We start from the raw sequence: 22,911 nt of genomic DNA, 5'->3' as shown, positions 1-22,911 counted from the left end.
TATGATTCAATTGCTAAAGGTTCACTTGAGGAAAGCTCTAAGACAAAGTGACTCAGGACAGACCACGTAAAGGGGGACTGAACCTGCCGTGCTCAGCAGCACAGAGTCCCAGGGGGGCACTCAGGGCCCACCACTGTTCAACTGTTAATGACCTGGATGAAGGGACAGAGCTTGCTGATGACATAAAACCGGGAGGAGTGGCTGATACACCATCCAGCAGGACCTCAACAGGCCAGAGAACCAGACAGAGCAGAACCTCATGAGGTTCCACAAGGAGAAATGCAGCTCAACAAAGGAAATGCAAAGTCTTGCCCACAAACAAAGCCACCTCCCAGCACACACTGGGGGCTGGCAAGCAGCTCAGAAGGACCTCGAGGTTCTGATGGTCACCAAGCTGACCACGAACCACCAAAGGCCATCACCACCATCCTGGGCCACACTGAGCAGTGGCAGCAGCTCAAGAGAGATGATCCTTGCACTCCCTCAGGCCTGCTGAGACACAACTGGAGTGCTGTGCCCATTCCAGGCTCCACAGGAATCCTTTACTTGGTTACCCTGGGCATAAGCAAGAAAGAACACAGAAATGTTTATATCAAGACCTTGCAGTTCCATTATAAACACAAGATTATTTTCATGCAACCTGAAAGCTGCCTTGCAGAGTCTTCCAGTGTCTCCTTACTCAGTCTAATCACTATCCATCATTTTGTATTTCTTCAAATTATTCTGCTGCTGTTACAAGAGTATCAGACTGACAGACTCCAAAACAATATCCAGCTTTTATCAGAGAAGTGAAAGGACAGGAAACAGAAATCCTTCAGAAACAACAGTGGCACTGAGGTTGACACTTCTCTCCATACCACAGTGACACAGCAAACATGGGAACATTTTGTTAACAGTATAATTTTTAATCTTGGGGAACAGAGGAGGAAAGCATCAGGCTTGTCAACTCAGTAATTCCCTTACCCTCAGCTCCACAGAAACTCTTTTGTTCTACACTTAATTATTATTATCTCATATTCCGATATGTTCAAGACCAGATTGTTCAGTTTATAATATATGGATGGATTCCCCTCTTTCCCCTACCCAATTACAGAGTTTTACAGTCTAGTAAGCTTTAATCAAAAAATCACTTTAAATCTGAATTGCCCCACAGTTCTGAATCTCTCCCCACTTACAACAATTTATTCACAATAAATTGATTGCTTCTAAGGACAAGGCAAAAGATTTCTTTTCCTTTTCACCTATTTTAGTAACTATCTGCAGTGCACTGCCTTGTTCAGGAAAATACCCTCCTGATGGCACCCTTTGTTTTTATTTTTAAAAAGATGTGCATTTAGTCACACAGGAGAAAAAAATTCCTTTCAGCCAAGGAGTCATAGCTGAGATTGCCTGTAGAATAAAGTAAATATATCATGGCTGAGTGGCCACTCATCAGAAGCCACTGCCAAGCCATGAAGAGTAACTCTCCTCTCAGCAGCACAGGCAGAAGGGTTACAAAACCCCTGGTGGAGCCTCTTTTTGTCAGCAAGAAGCAGTGCCAGAGGCTCCTCCAGGGAGGGTGGTCTCCAACTCCTTCAGCCACGGGAATTACTGCAGGGCCTCAGACTGGAGTTTCACGTCCTCACCAAACACCCTTCACTCTGTTCATCACAACCCTGGGCTGCCCGTGGGGACTTTGGAAGATGTAAGAGAGAAAAGTCCCAGGATAAGGCTCAGCTGTGACTGCAGCCAATGCTGAGTTAAGACACAGTGCTGAAAACCACAAAAGGGATTTATTTTGCAGCCAGATTAAAAAAAAAGCAGAATGTCAAACTTAGATTAAAAAACTGGCTGTTTCTTCCCTTGTTTTGGCACCTACAAGTACAAAGGGCAGCACAGCAGAGAAAAGTTTACTCCTTCCAAACTGAACTCGTCAGAGCAGAGATAGAACAGGTGGGAAAGGTTGTCTGTGTAGGAACATTAGAGACAGACCGAGACATTCAAGACAAAATTAAGGAAATCACAAGAAACAGAAAGCAATTTAAATGTCAGGGTATTAACCCAGGACTAAGAAGATCCAAATGAACATCCACCCCCCTGCTCTGCTGTCCTGCCCAGAATGAGTTGTTTCCCTCCCTATACCACCACAATCCTCATCAGCAGAGTACCAAAAACCACAATGAGCTCTCCATCACTGTGCTTGTTTCCACAGATGAAATGCCCTAAACAAGAGCTGGGAATTAGATCTCAAATTCAATTTATAGTTAAGTGACTCAAATTCATTTAGAGTGAACTGAGAATACCCAAACATCTCTGGCCCTTGCTGCCTGGGCAGAGGGATCATAGAATGGATTGGGTTGGAAAAGCCCTCCCAGATCATCAAGTCCAACCCTTGATCCAACCCTACTGTGATCACCAGCCCAGGGCACAGTAGGGTTGGATCAAGACGTGGTGGATTCTCACTCAGTGCCACGTCCATAGAAATACAGAATCAGAAAAGACCTCCGAGATCAGCAAGTCCAACCCTTGGGCCAACTCCAGTCCCTTTACCAGATCATGGCACTCAGTGCCACGGCCAAGCTCACCTGAAAAACCTCCAGGGATGGGGAATCCACCCCCTCTCTGGGCAGCCCATTCCAATGCCTGAGCACTCTCTCTGCAAACAAGTTTTTTCTGCTCTCCAGCTTCAATTTCCCCTGGCAGAGCTTGAGCCCATCGTGCCCCCTTGTCCTATTGCTGAGTGCCTGGGAGAAGAGACCAACCCCCACCTGGCCAGAACTTCCCTTCAGGCAGTTCCAGACAGTGCTGAGGTCACCTCTGAGCCTCCTCTTCTGTCCTCATCTGCTTCAGGGCTCCGGCAGTTTCCATAACTGAGTCCCCTCTACAAGAAGCTGTGCTCAAAACTGCAGTGCTGCAAGGCCAGACTGGATTTCCAGACATCTGATCCCATTCCAATCACATAAACATAAGTGTCAAATGTATCTACAATTTCTCATGTAAACCAACATTAACCAGTTCAGGATACTGAATATTAAAAAAAAATTATTTTCCTTTAAACTTATTTTTCAGTTTATGATTAAAGGTATGAAAATGAAACAATTTACAATTATTACAAATCATTATAAGGAAAATCAGTACAAGGTGAAAAGCTTGACTTGAGTGCAGCCAATGGAAAAAAACCCCAAATTTGCAGTGGTGAAATGCCCATTTTCATTCCTGATGAAGCAAATAAGAGTCTTAAACCAAAGGATCCTTTTTGCTGTCACCTGTTACATCTTTCAGGGTTATCTACCCACTTAAACTTCTCTGACAAACATCTGTGAATTTTCAGAAATACACAGAATATCCAAAATATGTCCAAACCTGGTTTACTCTTCCCCCTGTTAAATATAATCCCTATTTCTTTTCCCAGAGGGATTTCAGCTCAGGGGGTCACATGCTCAGTGATACTGCAGAGTCAGAAGCAGCTGTTGTTGCTGTAAGTGCTGTGGGGGTGATAAAGGCCTTGCTTTGAGCTGAGGGATGTGCCAATCCCCAGCAGTGCCAGGTGGGTGCAGAAATGCCAGAAACCAGCCCCCTGCAGCTCCCATTTCACTGCTGGGGAGAACAAACCCCAACAGGCTCTTCGGGCCAGCAGCAGCATTAAAAGATGCCTCTGTGAATGCAGCCAAATAAAACACAGTAAAAGGAATTGTCCAATGCTCCAGGATGAGTGTCTGTAATCCAAGCACCCTCTTGGAGTGCCTGACACAGTGGAGAGCACTCCCCAATCACAGAAGCAGCCATGTAATAACCAGCATCCTTACAAAATCCCCAAGAGGAAATCCAGTGGGATGACTGAATAAAGGGCTCTAAGGAGACATGGCTGTTAAATTGCTCCCACAGAACTCACAGGGAGCCTGATTTTTCTCCAGTGCTAAAACACACATTAAATCTGCTGAAATTAATGTGGCTGCCCCATCTTTGGAAATGTTCAAGGCCAGGTTGGACAGGGCTTGGAGCAACCTGGGATAGTGGGAGGTGTCCCTGCCCACGGCAGGGGTGGGATGGGATGAGCTTTGAGGTCCCTTCCAACCCAAACCATTCTGTGACATTACAGGGAAAGTAATTTGGAAGTTACACGGGAAATGTTTTACTACTGAAATAAAGATCTTTCAAGACAGCAGGAAAAAATACTCTGGCTTTGTAGATTTTGTTACTGAATTATTCACACTTCTGGCAAAGCAGGCAGTACATGATTTTTCAACTTTTTCAAGCTGAAGTTTCCTCCAAAGTCTGCCAACACAGGGCTGGAATCCACAGAAAAGACACACTCCCTGACAACACTTCCCTTGGCAGCTGTAACCAATCCCCTTTTCTCCATTTACTTTGCCAAAATGAATGCAGGGCTAACCAAGGTAGTATTTGAAGGCAAGCATCAGTGTGGTGCTGGAAATAAATTCCAGAAAAATTTGGGTTTTGCTGATCTACCACTCCCCTACACCACGTTCAAGAGGTCATCAAAGGAAACTTCAGACTCTTTAGAGACACACTGACAGAGTGGTCCATCCTCCCTTGAGTGATGTGTGTGCACACTGGCTTTTGTGGCTAAGAACACACAAGGAGGACACTGCCAGAGCTCACGCTGTGCCAAGGGCCAGCAGACCCAAAGGCACTGGCAGGGGCTGGGGCTCTGGGTGCAGAAGAGTGTGACTGTGAGCAATATAGACTTAATTCATGTCAAGAACATAACAAGACATCCTGTGTAGCTTGATGTGGTAAAGATTTAGCAGGAGAATGTCTATAAGCTTATCAAATAATGTATAAAAAGTAGAAAAAGAAAAGAACTAAAGTTAATAACTAAGCAGCCTTTTGAAGTAGACAGATACAGTGCAGACCAAAGATAAGCCAAGAATACCTAAATAAAGGAGGGGTAAACACAATCAAGATAAGGAAGAAGTACCTCAAGACAACAGATAGGGCTTAAGTAACAAGACTGTCTCTAGTTAAATTTTAAGTTAAGAATTGCAACAAAGAAAATGACAATGCTCCTCAAGAAGACCCCAGCCCCCATGACCACCAAGAAGCAACAAGCAGAATCAGATGAAAGGATCTCAAGGCGGAGAGAGAAGAAAATCATTTATCGGACTGACTGAAAATAAACCTGCTTTGACTGTATAAAAAGGGAGCCTGCGAGCTCGAATGGGTGTCACTGACAGAGCAGAGACTCCCAGTGCACCCAGCACTGTTTACTCTGTCACTTTCATTACTTATAACATTAAATTACCCTTTATACCGAATAATTGGCTATTTGGGTGGTCATTTAAAACAGTGACCAAGTGCCACCAAAGCCCTGCCTTTAATCAAGGAACAGCCAGCACCACCAGGTACTCTACACAAGGTGGAAGATGTTTCTTGATCCCAGTTTTTGATGTGTTCATACCTAAATTCTCCTGTGCAGCTTATGCATGACAGCTGTGCCTGCACTTGTTCCTCTGTTTCTGGGCCCCTCAGTTCAGGAAAGAGATTGAGGGGCTGGAGCGGGGCCAGAGAAGAGCAACGAGGCTGGAGAAGGGACTGGAGCACAAGTGCTGTGGGGAGAGGCTGAGGGAGCTGGGGATGTTTAGCCTGGAGAAGAGGAGGCTCAGAGGTGACCTCAGCACTGTCTGGAACTGCCTGAAGGGAAGTTCTGGCCAGGTGGGGGTTGGTCTCTTCTCCCAGGCACTCAGCAATAGGACAAGGGGGCACGATGGGCTCAAGCTCTGCCAGGGGAAATTGAAGTTGGAGAGCAGAAAAAACTTGTTTGCAGAGAGAGTGCTCAGGCATTGGAATGGGCTGCCCAGAGAGGGGGTGGATTCCCCATCCCTGGAGGTTTTTCAGCTGAGTTTGGCCGTGGCACTGAGTGCCATGATCTGGTAAAGGGACTGGAGTTGGACCAAGGGTTGGACTTGATGATCTGGGAGGTCTTTTCCAACCCAATCCATTCTATGATTCTATGAGTCACTCTAGAGCAGGAAGCTCCTCTGCCTCAATAAATTACAGCACAATCAGATGAAGGCAGAGATTCCAGCAGGCAGCACAGAGCTGTCAGTCACAGACTGGAGGGTTCTGACCAGTAAGCAGCAGCCACCTGGCCAGCTAACATGACACACCAGATCCCAGAACTCTTCACAATTAGCAAAACAGAGGCTCACAGAATCCCAGACAATTCACAAGGATCATCGAGTCCAACTCTTAAGTCAATGGCCCACACAGGGGATTGAACCCATGTCCTTGGCATTGTTACAACCAAGCTTTAACCAACTGAGCCAATCTCACATGGAGCTGGGGCACTGTATTGCATCCCTCCAGTAACAGCGAAGTTCCAGTTAGTTTTACCTGCACTCCTTTATGCAGGATTCCATTCAAGTGGTTAGCCCAGCAGTCAGTAACAGCTGCCATTCCTCTGCACCCCTGGCCAGCCTTTGTTCCTGCCTTTGTTCCTGCCTTTGCTCCTGTGAGTGGCTCCCAATCTGCATTCACACCCCATCACACCCCGGGGCTGCAGGAACAGCCAGTACATGCCCATGTGCCTCGCTGGCTCACACGGGGAAGGACAGTTGGCCAATGCTGTTTTCTGGAACAGCTGCTACAAGATCCCTGCAAAACTAAAAATCCATCCTGAGAAACTCTGAGCTGTCTCAATTCTTTTGCAACTGAAGCCCAAGCCAAGGGCACCCTGAACTCTGCATATTGAGATGCACTGTATGATTTCACTTGTGTTTTCCAAGCTACCACTGAGCATTAAACTCCAATCCCATCCTTCTGCTCCGCCAATAATTGATAAAGATGCTTTCTCAATATTCTGAAGAGGCTGTCAAATGATGCTTTGATCTTCTACATTCTCCATTCAGTTGGCTTGACACATGAAAGCAGGGGTTTATTATCAGAACATTTTCAGTTTCTTATTATATTACTGATGCAGGAAGGGTTTTTGATTTTTAATTTTCACATTTTATAGATTTTAGGAACACAGTAGCTGTAGCAAAGTAGATCTAGTGTGTTAATATTTCTAGCAGCTTCAGTTTAATGTCTTTCTATTGTTACCCATGTCCCAGAACCCTAAGCTCAAATTCCTTTAGCTGTTTAGTCTCTTTTTCAAGGCAGAAAGTTGAAGAATATCAAAAGGAGACATAAACACAGGGCAGAGTGACCCAGAAGTCAGAACGCTGGAAGAACTCCAGAAGTCTGAGGAAGAGGAGGACTGATGAAGAGGAGGTCTCACCAACCCCCGACTCAAATCCTGAGGGGTGGGAAAAAGTTGAACTGGAGATGTGCAATGATTGGATAGATCATATTATAAAAGCCATGGAAATTAGAGCTTGTTGATGTGTTCCTGGGTGCTCATTAAAGCCACTGCCCTCATCCCCTACCAAAATGGGCTTGGAGTCTTTTTTACAGACTTTTCAGACAACATTACCAGCCAGGATTCAGGGAACAAACTTGGATAAAAGAATGTGCCCAATTTTTAACCCCTTAAAGATAACTGAGTAGAACTTCAAAGCACCGAACAGGTGGGTGTGCCCAGTGAGGGACCAGAGGGCAGGACTGGCATTCAGCTCAGGGAAAGGCAAGCCAGACATCCTGGGAGGGGATGGACCTCAGCTGTACAGGTCAGAACACACTGAGCTTGCAGGATCACAGAACAGTCCTGACCTTTGAGATCCCCACGAGTAGGATAATGCCTGCACAGCACTGAGAGAGACAACAGCTGTGCACTCTGCACTCAGAGAGCTCTGCCCTTGCAAACACAACATGCTGCAGAGATGATCCACACTGGGCACAGGGTTCCCTCCACACACCAGCCAGACATTCCCACAGCACACAGGGGGCTTCACTTGGACCATGTGTGCAGGAAACACTACTTAGTGAAAAAGCAACAAGCACAACACAGAACACAAGAGCTACCAAGGAGCCTCTTTGGCCAAGCTGCAAATATTTCCACTTCAACCAAAAGTATTTCCAGGGAAAACAGAACTGTCAAGTGTGACAGATAATTCAGTCACAAGGCTCTTCAGTGAAATCTATTCATCACTTGGAGCACCCAGCACAACTGATCCCATCCACAACTTCTCCTCCACACCAGCTCACAAGTTTTTTAAAGACCACCTGAAATTAAATTCCAGTAAATGTTTTTGAAACATTTTCTCTGTTCTAAGGCAAATTTTCCAGCTGCTTTGAGTCATCACTAAACTTCTGGTATTTAGGCTTAGAAAAAGAGAGAAGTAATGATGAGAATTCTCCATGTATTGTTTGAATATAGAATTTTATAGGGATATGTTCAGAAAATTGGAAGAATTTCCAGCTGGTTGTGATGGGAAACTATTTGCAAGGGCAAAAAGCCTGACTAAGAGAACTGGGCAGAAAATAGTGCATCAATGAATTAAATGAGCATTATTTTTTTAAAAATTCCCTAGAGGAGGCATTAGAGAAAACAGTTTGCCATTAAAAACCTTTGGAGTACATTCCCTGGACCCAATCCAATAAAGAAACAAGCACTCAGATGGAAATCCACTACAAACGTGGGTAATAGAGAGATGGTTTTTGACTTTTTACCTACCCATATGCTTTTGAATTCTTTGCAAAATAAAACCATTTCAACTGTTCTCTGTTTCTTCAAGGAACACTCTGCCCATCATAGGAACATGTAATTTCACACAATTCATAATTACCTGGAAAAGATTTGTTTAGAACTATTTCTAGTGCTTTTTACTACAAATAATATCCCCTCTGAAATGTACACTGACAGGAAGCAGCATCCGTGGACCAAGAAACTTTATTTATTATGTTTTATATTGTGTGTTTTATACTGAACTGTCTTTTACAGAATCTTGGACAATTTTGGTGACTACTAACCAAACAAAGTGTTTTGCACCCAAATTGCTCATCCAGCACTAGAGATCAGGGGATAATACTTCTAATTCCCAGACAGATTTACTTCAAGACATAGAACTGCTCACAAACCCAGCAAGCAGAAAACCCATGAAGAACATCTGCAGGAAAGCTTTGGCTTCCAGCTACACAAACTCAGTTAATTTTAGAAGAATCCCTGCAGGAGCTGAGTACTCAATGTCTACCCAAATGCCTTTGGTATCAAAATGGCAACAAAGAGCAGGTACACCAGAGAAACAGAAAAGCTACTGTAAAATCACTTAAATTAATTATTTAAAACCAGAGGATCTGAGGAAGAAATACAGATAATGAATATTTTCCTCCAAACTTCTGAGGTTAATTTTATTTTGTGTTGCTGTTTGTTTGCTTAGAGGATCCAACACACCTGCTGCACCAGCATTTGTATCCTGCTGTTCACTCAGATGCAGCAAAGAGCATTTCAAACACACTGATCTCCTGAGAGATGAGATTACATTAATTGAAGAAAACTAACTTCAAAGTGATCAATGAGGTAAAGAATAACACAATATTTAGTTTCAAATGCATTTCTTGAGCTACACAGAAAAGTGGATTTTCAAGGAGGATTTAAATCTAAAGGTAATTATGTCCTTATTATGTATAAACACAGAAATAAAAAGCCAGGAGGGCTAAAAGACATGACATTATTCTGGAAGAGTCTTTGGAAGGATCAGACCTGAAATCAGACACAGGCAGAGAGCTCTGGGACTTTTCAACTGCCTGAAGGAATAATCAGTCTGAGGACAAAACTACTCTTAACTTCAGCAGAGATAAAAGATCCCAACTCTGCCAGCTCCTGTATTTAGCATCCCATGGGGTAGCCTGGAAAGGAAAGCCCAGGACTCCCAGTCTGTGTGGCAGATTGGTGGGTTTACAGTGTTAGATAAACCTGAGGAGGGACACAAGAACAGAAACTCCCCTCCACTTTGAGAATGTGCTTCCCAGGCCAGACTTACCAAACTGAGTAAGCTCTCAATAGTTTCTGATGGAAAAAGACCAAACCCCACAAGCAAAAACAAAAAAACTCTGCTAAGATGAAATCCCTCTTGGTGAAAAAGAAGTTTTACCATTCTAAATTGTTGCTGGTCTTTGGTTGCTGCAGAACTAAAGGGGCTCTCCTGGGTAATGCAGAGGGACAGTTCTGGGGGAAATTCAACTTACTGTATCTCTAAAGGGATGCCTAAACCTCTCCTACAGACATAACTGTACTGGTTTATTTATGTTCATTTCTTACTTACAGACCTCTTGCTGACAACCTTCTCTTTCAAAGACCCGCCTGTTTCAGGAGGTGTCTGGCCCAGACACTGCACATTACCAGGTGCTGGTTCTTGCCCAGCTGCCCAAGGAGGGGTTTCATAGAATGGGCTGGGCTGGAAGGAACCTTAAAGTTTATCCCAGGCACTCAGCAATAGGACAAGGGGGTACGATGGGCTCAAGCTCTGCCAGCGGAAATGGAAGTTGGAGAGCAGAAAGAAATTCTTTGCAGAGAGAGTGCTCAGGCATTGGAATGGGCTGCCCAGAGAGGGGGTGGATTCCCCATCCCTGGAGGTTTTTCAGCTGAGCTTGGCTGTGGCAATGAGTGCCATGATCTGGTAAAGGGACTGGAGTTGGCCCAAGGGTTGGACTTGATGATCTCGGAGGTCTTTTCCAACCCAATCCATTCTATGATTCTATCCCATTCCACCCCCTGCCATGGGCAGGGACACCTTCCACTATCCCAGGTTGCTCTAAGCTCTGCCCAACCTGGCCTTGGACACTTCCAGGGATCAAGGGGCAGCCACAGCTGCTCTGGGCAATGCTTGAGAAATTAAGATTATCATACAAAATCCTCAACTGTTTGCTATTTAAGGACTCTAAAAAGCTGCACATAATTGTGAAAGGTTATAAAAGCTCTTCAGTGAAATATGAAGTCAGTAACTGTTGCTAATTATCAACAGAATTTCTAATGGAATTAGATTAGCACTCTCACTAGTAAAGCCAAGGCGACAGCCCTCAAGTAATTCAAGGAAAACGGTTGTCCCAGAAGACTCATTAGAACAACCTCCAAAGACTGCAAGCAACTGAGAGGAGAGACTTTTTTTAAGCCTTGTTTCCTAAGGAACTGAAACTATGCAGGGCAATTAAAATCCTAAGAAGAAACCTTAAGAGGCAGCTTCAGATTCCATAACACTGTGAATGCTATAAATTCATCTCCACAGAAACAATCCTGAAACAAAAACCTTATTTTCTTTATTACCAAGAGAAGCTTTTAATTAAATAAAATAAAAATCAGAAAAGTGAAGGCAAAACCAAACTCCTCCACACAAATCTATGCAAAATAATGCAGCATTAAAGTATCAAACAGCTCCAGGTTTGGCTATTGCAAGAAGCAAAAGGGAGGCTTTAATGACCTTCTCTGATCTAGTGACCACCAGTGACCTGAGGCAGCAGTGGACACCTCCTGTTCAGGGCATTCCTGCACTCCAGAACTGGAAATTTATCACTGCTTTCCAAGGAGGATGCAAATCAAACCAGGGCTCTCTGAATTAAGTAAAAATGTGAGGATGGATCCTTGGCAAACACACACATTCCTGTTAGGGTTCTCAGCTTTGGCACTTCAGAGCTGCAGGTAAACACGACAAGCTGGACTTTCACAAGGGTAAAAAAAGCCCCCCAGAGCACAATCAACCTTTCTCTTTCTCAAGGGCAGGGCACGAAGTGATTCCAGGCCCTGACTGCTGGCAGAGGAGTTTCACTCAGATGGGAAGATCGTGCAGGAAACAAGACAGGGTGGTATTACTCAGCTTCTCCCACTGAAACAACTCCAGATCACGTGGATGAACAAGTAAATCAGTATCTGCTCATCTGCAGCACAACAAAACTTGCTTTAGGCTTTTAAATTGCACCAACTACAAGGTAAATACAAGCAAAACAGAACACACCATTAACACTCCTGATATGGCAGGCCTAGGTGAGGAAAACAGTTGAAGAGGATTTGAAAACACATTTCTACTTTAAGCCACACAGAGTGCAATGAATCTTCCTGTTGTGTGTTGCACATATGGCTTTGCAATGTTTTTTGGCCAAAATAAACACTGCTAGGAAATGTAAGGGCTTTTAAGGGCCCCAGAGAATTGCAATGCCCTGAGGTAGTTTCTCAAAACAACCATGACAGATGGACATATGGAAAGTATTCTCTGGGTTTCAGCTAACGAATCCCAGACACAGCACCCACAGCACCTCTGCCTGAGGAATACACAGGTCCTGAACTACTGAGCTGATTTGATTTTGTAGCACCAAGTAATATCCCTGTTCTTCCAGTAACCAGCCCACCTGTCTGCCACAGAGAGCAGATCAATACAGCTCTATTTGTTTGCTGTATAAAACAGCAAATCCTACAGTTTTTAGCTCATCATTTTTAAGTGAGTAGTCATTAAAACTTAAACACTTGCTCACTGCCTTGGAATGCATGGAATTGATTCAACTGACAAGTAACGGCTCTGCTCTTCTACTCAAATGCTGCCAGGCTGAGGTCTCTGCTAAACTCAAAGTGGTCCCAGCTCATTAACTGGTAAGAGCTTCTTTAAATTCACAAAAAGCCTCACACCAAACTGCTGAGAGTGTATCAGTGTGAGAAGACTGAACACTGGGAAAACCTTCCTTAGTTTGTATAAAGACATCAGTCATCTTTTTACTGCAATTTATTGAACTCTAAATCAGGAGAGGATGATTGATCATCTCCCAGTGACTGTGATCCAACTGCAGAGCAATGTGGGCACCAGGACTGCTCCAAAAATGAACAAGGCAAACTTCCACTACGCTGCAAATAATTAGGAGTTAAATAAAGGCAGAGGGGAGGAAAAAAAAAGCAAAGGGAACCCAAAATTTTATCTGAATGCTTTATTGAATGCCAAAAGTCACAGTGAACGAGCTTGCAGGAAGATTCCTGTTTAAAAACTGGCTGAGTGGGAAAAATTGGCAGCAGATCTACAAAAATACAGACACTAAAGAGGATGCAGTTGACACATCAGAGGGCAAACCCTCTCCAGAGGGAGCTGAGTGGGCTGGAGGGCAGGCTGGGACACACCTGGATCCTGCACAGGGACAGTCCCATGCTGAGTCCCAACAGAACTGCTGGGAAGGCTGGCACGAGCAGAGCCTGAGGGAACAGGCCCTGGTGGTGGAGAGGAGAAGGCTTGGGAGGGACCTCAAATACCAGCCCCCAACAGTGATGAGAAGGTTACCAAGAGTTCTGAGAAGATGAGAGGAGAAGGTGAGACTGAGCTGATAAGCTGGGAGGGGGACCTGTGACTGCCCACATGGAGAAACATCACCATGAGGGAACCTCAGCTTTGGAGCATCCAACATCCCTTGATGGCAACAACAAGATAAACTCAGGATGGGCAACGCTGAAGCTTTACAGAATGGATCTCAATGATGAGGAATTCACTGAATGCAGACAAATACAGGGTCCTACCTCTGGAAAACTGATTAAAGTCACACAAAATGGCAGGTGACATCTGTCTCTTTCAGCTGTCACTGAAAAGGCTTTTTGATAAAAATAACCAGTTACAGCACAGGTCTCTGAAAGACTTCTGAGAAGAGGGTAGTTTTTATGGATACAGAGGGCTGGCAGGTCTGAATACTGAGATAACCTTTGTCCAACATTTGTGAAAACAGGTGCTTCCAAAAAGCTACTGGCACCTGGCAAAGTGTGTGGAGAAGAACTGTGGAATGACTAAACTGGATAAACAACCTTATGCACTTTAAAAAATGCTTTGTATAAAAGAGACTTGATGCTCACTGGCTGAAGGAAGTTGGAAGGGAACAAGTTCAGTCACCGGCAGCTCCTTCCTGGAGCTGGAGGAGACCCTGGGAGGCTGAAAGCTGAAGGTGTACTCTGACCTCAGGTAAGAGAGAGGTTAATAAAGCAATTCATTATAAAACTCAAGCTCTGAATTGTGCCTAGTTTTTGCATCTTGGAACAAAGCTGCTTCCCCAGGAGCCACAACTAAGTGTTGAGTTACACACCACAGATTTGATGCGAGGATGGAGAGGTCCCTTTGCACAGGAAGGGATCACAATTGTCCCTTCCAGCCTGATCTCACACAAACATTCCCAGCACAGCTGTTTTCCAAGAATCAGTAATAAAGGATTTGATATTTCTGATGTGACTTCCTCCAGCACCTGCAAGGCAGGAGTCACTTGTGATGACTTAATATCAGCCTATGGAACCGAACAAGCCCCAGCATTTTCAATAACCAGAGACAAGGCCTTGGATTATCTGTTAACCTCTTGGGCAGCCACACTTAGCCAGGAATGTCAGGATTCAAATGTGAAACAGTGAGTCATCTCCACTGGGAGAGCCACAGCTACACATGGTTTGGCAGCTCCACACCACACACTCCACACTGTCAGGAATCTCCTGCAGGATCTGCTGGACACAGATGTCTAAATACAAAACTATCTGTATATGGATATATTTGCACATCTGTTTATACAGACATTGTGCATGTGAGCACATCCACTACACATACACTATTTGTATCCTTGATTACACATGTAAAAAAGTCTCAGGGAAAAGCAAATTAATCACCATTCCCATATCAATCACACCAAGCATTGCAAGTATTTCCTTAAGAGCCAGGACAGGACCACAGCAGTCTGACCACACAACAAACTGTTTGTATGCCACATGACATCTATGCAAGAGAGAGACAAAAAACTGACTCAGGCTTCAACTGCATCCTCTGAGCAGCCTTTTCTCTCCCTTGCATAATTTATTCTCTCCACACTGGCATCAGTGGGTTTTATTGCTGTTGCTCCAAGACACACTACAGAAAATCCAGCACTACCTGGTGCTGTCACTACCAATCAAACACCTACACTAAATTTAGATAAGCTCCCCCAAAAAAGTTGATGTGGCAGAACACAAATTTACAGATGCCTGTAAGGAGAGACCCTTAGAGTTTACTAAATAAAAAATGTCTGCTCCAAAAATGTCACAATTTAGAAGTGTCCAAACCCACTCAATTTCCCTCTCACTGCTTCCACAGCTGCTGCTTCCTGAAAAAGCCAAACGACTCCCATTCTGTCAGTGCAGCAACACCTATTTTGAGTGCTCAGCTCTATTATTGAGGGAGGTGTGTTTTATAAACCAGGTAACATTCTTCCTTTCTGTGGATTCCCAAGATTTCCAGTTTCTGAATGAGTCTGAGAGGTGCAGGACAGCAATTTCATCACACTCTGGGAAGTGGGCACTACTCTGAGATGCAACAATTTACTCAAAGCACTGGCAAGCCACAAATTTCCCCAGCAAGAGACTGTAGAATAATTCAGTCTAACAACACAAATGAAATATTCAGCCTTCCCTACACTGGTTTTGTTTCTTGGGTTGTGTCCCCTCTGAGACTACTGCAGTGTCTTATGGCTTGGGAGGAGTCTTGGGAGGTGATTCTGCCTCTCTATTCCACTCTCATGAGCTTGGAGCAACCTGGTCTAGTGGGAAATGTCCCTGCCCATGCAAGGAAGTTGGAACAAGATGGTCTTTAAGGTCCCTTCCAATCCAAACAACTCCATGAGACAGCCAAGCTACAAAAGAACCTCTCTCTTCCAGAGTAGATTTGTAGAAAACCTTTCCCAGCTTAAGCTTATGGTCTCATCCCAGCCCTGCAAACATCAATAAACACCAGAATAGCTACAAGATCTCATTAATCAAAAAACAGCTAGAAAGATGAACTTGCAATCCTGATACTTCCTCTTGAAAAAATGAGATAAATCAGGTGCACTGCCTGACTGCATTTCCAATGAACTCTTCAAATCAACACTCACCTGGAAGCTTTCTCTCATCTTAGAGGTGAACCCCCACAAAGGTATCAGAAGGGTTTAATTCACACAAGAGATCTTGAGCATAGTAAGTGTAAGTTCTGTGTGCTTGAGGAGTGTATCTATGTAACATCATGTGGTGCCATTTAGAGATCAACACAAAGCAGAAATGAGCACTTTTGGTCACCTCTACCCTCACACTCCTGCTCAGCTGAGCAGCCCATGTTCATCAGGCCACTGATCAAGAGCATGTTTGGACCCAGACTGTAATACACACATTAAAGTCAGGATCAGTAAAAAGAAAATAAAGTTTGCACTCCTGTCCTCTAAATATGCCCAGATTTCTCCTGATTTTCTAAGACCATGAGAGATGTGTAAGAGCCTGAGAGATGTGTAAGAACCTGATAGATGTACAAGAGCAGGACAGAGAAAAGCTGCCTTTAGGAAGAGGTAGAGAAGGAGGAGATCTTTCCACAGGTCTTTAAGGAAAAGGCCTCTCACGTCACTGCCCAAACCAACCCACTGTCTCTTGTAGCACAGAACATACACAACTTGAGGGAAAAAAATCTCAGAAACAAGAAGGGAAGATCATCTATTTTGGGGATATGACTACCTTATGGTCAACAATTCCAGCACACGGTGACTAACACTGCTGTGTTGAGTTTACTTTCCCAGAGAAAGCACTTTTTGTTTGAGCAACTGGTGGCTGATCCAATGAGTCACTCGACGCCTGAAGCACCAGCTTTAAAAGGACTGAGGGGAATCACGGAGCACAGAATGGGTGTTTGTTTAGGAACAACAGGCTTTAAATAAACCACTGACTCACCTTGTCACGCAGATGATGCTCTGCAGCCTCAATGTTCAAGGGATCGTCAAAATTCAAAAGATCCTGGAAAAGAAACAGAGAACATCACAGGGTTCCCACTCCCTGCATCAGACACGGAACCCAGCAAGGTAATGAAAAATGGACAAGATAATGAAACAAAGCAAAAAGCACCAAAGCAAGCTCAGTGCCATCTCCCCACTACATTGGTGGTGCTCCTGTCAAATGATCTGATGATTGCAAACCAAATCGTAAGACAATTAAAGGACAACAGCAGCAAGGCATGGGAGCCCCTCTGGTGGCAGCCACACATGGCCCTGTGACCCTGTGACATTCCTCCCTGGCAGAGATGCAACTCTATTTGAAAACTGAGACAGTTTTAAGCTAAATTTGGAAGGAACAATCCAATTTTTGGGAGGCTCCATTCCTGTTGGTTTTTGTTCAAAGGCAAAGCAAACCCTTAAAGAGCCCTGCAAACATCGTGGTGATAAGGCAGGAGTTTCTTTAATGCCATCTCCACAGCAAAGCAATTCAATCCTCTCTGTGAAGAAACTGTGTAACCTGTACCCTGACAGAGAGGGAGGTTTTACAAAAAACAGGTCCTAGAGGAAAAGGAGGGCAAAGAGCCCAGGAACTAAGGGCATGTGGGGTCAGGGAGCAGAAAGTTAAAATAAACCTCATATATCTCAGTTTAATCCCAAATAAAAACTTTGGAAAGAGAAAGGATCTGGGGTTAAAAACAATGGAGAGCACAAAGCTGCTGCAAGGGGAATCATCATTAAGAGTAACACTGAATCACAACCCCCCTGTTCTGCTGCAGCCCAGTTTAGGGTCAGCCTGACTCAAATACTGCTGTTCCACCAGTGTGAAAGGCTCTTGCCAGTCTCTGACTCATTTTCAGCATCAGATCTCCTGTTTCACTTGAACCAGGACACTAAACCACCTCATTTTCACTCACATTCTTCAACCAAGATCCGAAGGAACCTGCAAGAGCTGAGGGATCCCAGGACCAGCTTTCCAAAGCCTAATTATGTCTAAGGAGCTGGGTGTGGGGAAATTCCAGGGGGAGGCTGGGTGGCACAGCTCTTACCAGCCATGACAAACCCCTGTGGTCTCTGGTGCACAACCATCACTCTGCACAGCTGTTTGCTCAACAGATTATTTTTATGTGCAGTTCTGCCCCTGAAGACATTCCTTTGTACTTCCAGGGGATTCTCCTTCCTTCCAGTTACTCAGCATGCAGTGGGAGACTGACTGGGAAATGCAATTACCTTTTGTTGAAAAGGCAAATGCTCTCCACCCTCCTAAAGTCAAATGTACCAGGGAGGTTGCTGAAACAAATCCAGCCTTGGGGTGCCAGGAAATCCCAGCAAACTGCAGTCAGTCACTGGCCTGGACTGTGCTGAGGTTTCAGAACTGCACCTCGATCCCTGTGAGAGCACTGGGAGCAGTCACTGTGCTCCTGTAGTGGTGGTGCTGGTGGAAAGGATTCCCCTCTCCAAAAAATCAACACTCCTCATCCAAACCTTTTCCAGAGCCTCCTTTCCACACTTGGAGTTACACCTGGGGCAGCTCTGCCAGAGGGAATGACAAATGCAGCCACCAAGGCAGTGCTGCTCTTTGCTTTCTCCTGACCTTCCCACCCAGCAGCAACCCTGGAATCATCCCTAAAAAAGGCAACTTTTGCAGAGTTAGCCCCTCCACTTCCAGGGCAAAAGCAGCTGCTGCACCCTGCCTGCCTCTCACAGCCTCCTGCCCCCTCCTCCATATTCAAGGTACTCCTGTCATCACAAGCTCAGGCTTCTTGTCCCTGTCAATCTAAGGAAAAAGGGGTGGAAATGGGATCCCTGGACAAAGTCATGTAATTCCTGTGACTAGTCAGGTTTTTTGCAAACTCAGCAGGCAGGTACCGAGGTCTTTGAACAGGGCACTCATTAATTCATAAATATAATTTTTTAAAGATGTAACTCCAACACAGATTCTTGTCAGAGCACTATGAATTTCTATTTCCTGCAAACCAGTGGAAGGAATTTCACACTGCACAGAAGATACCAAGCAAGCTGTTAATAAAATATCCCACGGTATTTCTAACCCAAAGTAAAATAGATGTACAAGATGCTCATATTTCAGAGCATCTCTACAAGTCTTGTGATTACACCAACAAAAGCACAAACTGTGCAACCCCCACTGAAGCCAAAGGAAATAATGACTTAAACTTTCAGAGGCAACACACAGGGTTCAGTTCACATCAGGTGATGCTCAAACCAAACCAGGCAGGAAAAAGCAAAGCGGGTATTCCTTTACTTACAGTAAATAAAGAGTTTAACCCCCAGACAACATCCTGCAAAGGAAAAACAGTCAGTTAAATAGGCATTTCAGGTGTTCTGAATATGTTTACATACTTTATTTTTTATTAATAATTAAATTACTGGAAATCATATTTAGATTAAGAGTGATGTTTAAGTAATTTGAAAAAAAATATTGAAAAAGCTTTCCCATTTCATGGACACTTGATGTTTAGAAGTCAGAAAAAACAAATACTGCATATTCAAACAAAGATTCAAATCTCTGTGCACAAGAGCCTTATTGCTGTTGCTTCCCCACTCAAGGAGAAGAGTAATACCTTAGTATGTGCCACCAACTGAAAACTGCACAGCTTATTTTAAAGGGTGGTCACAAAATTTAACTCAGCAATGCATTCTTAAAATGAAAACATTAAAATGGTGTCAGACAAATACCTCAAGCTGTCACAATATCAGGGAAAAGAGAGGTGCAGTGTGAGTACAGAGAAATACGACTTATATAAGCAGATATCTCAAATAATTCTATTACCTTTAAGTACCTATTTTAACACCGGGGAATGGAGAGGGGTTGCAAGTCCTGAACAGAGGAAGTTACAGGTGAATCTGCCTCCAAATGGCATCACCAAACAGCTTATTTTGGGGTTCTACCAGCACTGACCTCAGAGTCCATTCACAACCTTCAGAGAGGAATAAAATGCACAAGATCCAAACCACAGAATCATAGAATGGATTGGGTTGGAAAAGGCCTCCAAGATCATCAAGTCCAACCCTTGGTCCAACTCCAGTCCCTTTACCAGATCATGGCACTCAGTGCCACAGCCAAGCTCAGTTGAAAAACCTCCAGGGATGGGGAATCCACCCCCTCTCTGGGCAGCCCATTCCAATGCCTGAGCACTCTCTCTGCAAACAAGTTTTCTCTCATCTCCAACTTCAATTTCCCCTGGCAGAGCTTGAGCCCATCGTGACCCTTGTCCTATTGCTGAGTGCCTGGGAGAAGAGACCAACCCCCACCTGGCCAGAACTTCCCTTCAGGCAGTTCTAGACAGTGCTGAGGTCACCTCTGAGCCTCCTCTTCTCCAGGCTGAACACCCCCAGCTCCCTCAGCCTCTCCCCACAGCACTTGTGCTCCAGTCCCTTCTCCAGCCTCCTTGCTCTTCTCTGGCCCCGCTCCAGCCCCTCAAGCTCTTGCCTCAACTGAGGGGCCCAGAACTGAACACTCAAGGTGTGGCCTCCCCAAGGCAGAGTCCAGGGGAAGGGTCACTGCCCTGGGCCTGCTGGCCACGCTAGTTTGGATCCAGGCCAGGATCCCATTGGCCTTCTTGGCCACCTGGGCACACTGGTGGCTCCTGTTGAGCTTCCTGTCCCTCAGTCCCTCCAGGTCCCTCTGCCTGGCTGCTCTCCAGCCACTCTATGCCCAGCCTGGAGTGCTGCAGGGGGTTGGGGTGGCCAAAGGGCAGGACCTGCACTTGGCCTTGTTGAACTCCATCCCATTGCAATCAGCCCATCTCTCCAGTCTCTCCAGATCCCTCTGCAGAGCCCTCCTGCCTTCCAGCAGGTCGACACTCCCTCCCAACTTGGTGCCATCAGAAAATTTGTTGATGATGGACTCGATCCCCTCATCCAAATCATCAATAAAGATGTTAAACAGGTCTGGACCCAACACAGACCCTTGGGGAACACCACTAGTGACACAGAAAAGAGACCTAAAAGGATCATCTACCACCAACTCAGAGGCTTTTCCACCTGGAGGGAAGACTCTTTCCTTTAGTAGTGACATAACCAACTCTGTGCTGCAAAATCCCACTGCAGTGTGGGCACTGGAGCTCAGCCCCACCAGACCATTCAGTGTGACCAGGGCTGGGCTGGTGACAGCCTGGCAGAATCAGAACCACAGACTATTCTGAGTTGGGAGGGACCCACAAGGATCACAGAGTCCAACTCAAGTCAATGGCCCACACAGGGGATTGAACCCATGACCTTGGCATTATTACAGCCAAGTTTTAACCTACTGAGCTGATCTCAGGGTCAGCACTTGGCTGCCATGAAAGCCACACTGCCTCACTCCCACCAGTGGAACAAACGCTGCAGGTGAATCATTCCATGGCTAAAATACACCTTTCACAATAAAGCCTCAGAGTAACAACTTCCTACTCGCACCAAAAGCTTCAATAAATGAGCATTTTCCAGTCTGTTTCCTGCTCTGGGCCCTCTGCTGAGAGGGGTGGATCACAGAAATCCATATCCCTTAAGGACACTATGCAATTACAGCCTAATGAAAAAGACACGATGTCAGCATTACGGGCAAAACAGCCTCTCACCATCCAATTTCCCTTTGATCTTGCTTTACCTCACTGAGTTTATTTGCTTTAAAAATGTGGGCCTGCCCAGCAGAGCTGATGCTGGCAGTGTCTGCAGTTTCAGCACCTTCCCACGTGTGGCAAAACCAGCAACTCTGAAACGTCCTCATCACCTTCAGTGGCAGCACAGACACAAACTGCACAAAAGGAGGGACCAAGACACTCAACCACAGTTTGCCCCTTTGTGGGGTGATGGCTCTGCTAAGCCTTGATGGGTTGAGGGAAACGCCTCAGTTCCCTGGAGGGGCTCCCAGCAGAGGCAAACTGGTAAGTGGTGGGTGTTACCAAGGAATGGAATATTATTAAATTAGCATGGCCTTTCCTTGCCAAACCCTGTCCCTGCAGAGACAAGGAGCCCACCCTGCTCAGGCACCTGTGTCACCTCCCAGAACATTTGACTATAGTCACATGAAACCACCTGAAGGAAAAAAAAAGTATAAAAAGAAATGCAGTTTTAACTGCAGGAGAGAGGGGGGACATGCCATGTCTCTGTGAGGGTACTGTTGGCAGACTGTCCTGCCTCCTTCTCTTGGAACAATGTAAGGGTGAGAACCACGTGCTTCTATACTTTACTTTCTTACAAAGCTTATTCCTTCACACATTCTTACATCCTATGCTAACAGCTACTTTGAGTCTTGCTTTATAAGCACCTCCTTTACTAACTGTGTTTTGCTCCCTTAATACTCATAACAGTAACTTGCTTTACACTTTGCTCCTTTATATTAGTTATTGCTTTCTTTTGCAGTGTGCAGTTTCCTTTCCAACATGTGTGTTGGTAAGAAGCAGTTCTGTTCTTTCCTTTTGCTTTGTGTTACAGAGAGTGGTGTGCAAGATATTTCATTGTCCTGTGTTATTGAGAGTGTCTGGATAAGTGTTTTAGGTGGCTGTGCTTCTGGTTAGTTTTTTGTTGCTGGTTTTTGTCTGTCATGAGAATGGGATACATTGCTGTGTTGTAACTTGAGTTTGGTGTGTTTGTCTCTGTAAAATGTTGTTTTGTGCTGGTTTCTTTTGGGGCCTTTTATCATCAATTAAATACAATCCTGCAGCTGAACGTTCTCACCAGCAAAGCAGAACCCACAATAACTGTCACATATTTGTACTAATAAATGTTATTACAGGAGCTGTTTTGGGGAAAGTCCTTTTCTAGCTATTAAGTGTGGCCTCATACCAGAGGTCAGAACCCCTTCCAACCTGTGTGCTGTCCAGCAGTTCACAGGCTGGGTTCACAAGGCTCTAATTTTTCTGGAGGTGCTTATTTAGCTGATGAGTTCTCCCTGGCTTAAATGTGGCTTCATATCAGAGGTCAGAACCCCTTCCAACCTCTGTGCTGTCCGTAGTCAACAGGCAGTGCTGGGAACATAAGGATCTGATTGTCTGGAAGTGCTTATTGCTAATAATTTCTTATTAATACAGTTAAGACTGAGAAATCTTTGCATTTCTGTCTCCCTGCTCCCTTTCACATGACACCCCTTGCACTGCTGCCCTCAGAGGTTTTATTGGTTATTTTGGGGTGGTGGTAATTGAAATGTGGTATCAAATTGTTTTCTTGTCATGTAATGAATTGCTCCCGAATTCTTATTTGTTGAACTCTGATTTTAGGGCTTTGGGATGTTTGACTCAGAATGGCTTTGCACAGAGTTTTATTAAAAAAGACACTAAACAGAAAAAAAACCTCAGCACAAACCTCTGTAAGGGCATGAGTACTCAGAATGCTGTA

At 44.8% G+C, this 22,911-nt stretch overlaps 1 protein-coding gene across 1 annotated transcript in view; it reads right to left on the bottom strand.

Moving 5' to 3' along the window:
- Positions 1-22,911, bottom strand: part of UBE2F (ubiquitin conjugating enzyme E2 F (putative)) — an 83,720-nt gene that overhangs the window by 14,951 nt on the left and 45,858 nt on the right. The window contains exons 8-9 of the mRNA XM_071562444.1: positions 18,843-18,875; positions 16,538-16,600 (exon numbers count right to left, since the gene is read on the bottom strand). Of these exons, the coding sequence (XP_071418545.1) occupies positions 16,538-16,600; positions 18,843-18,875 (96 nt within the window). The remainder of the gene's footprint in view (positions 1-16,537; positions 16,601-18,842; positions 18,876-22,911) is intronic.

The sequence above is a fragment of the Pithys albifrons genome, chromosome 8, assembly GCF_047495875.1.
Source record: "Pithys albifrons albifrons isolate INPA30051 chromosome 8, PitAlb_v1, whole genome shotgun sequence".
Classification (NCBI taxonomy): domain Eukaryota; kingdom Metazoa; phylum Chordata; class Aves; order Passeriformes; family Thamnophilidae; genus Pithys; species Pithys albifrons.
Note: the sequence above shows the minus strand (reverse complement) of the source record. Positions and strands in the feature narration are given on the sequence as shown.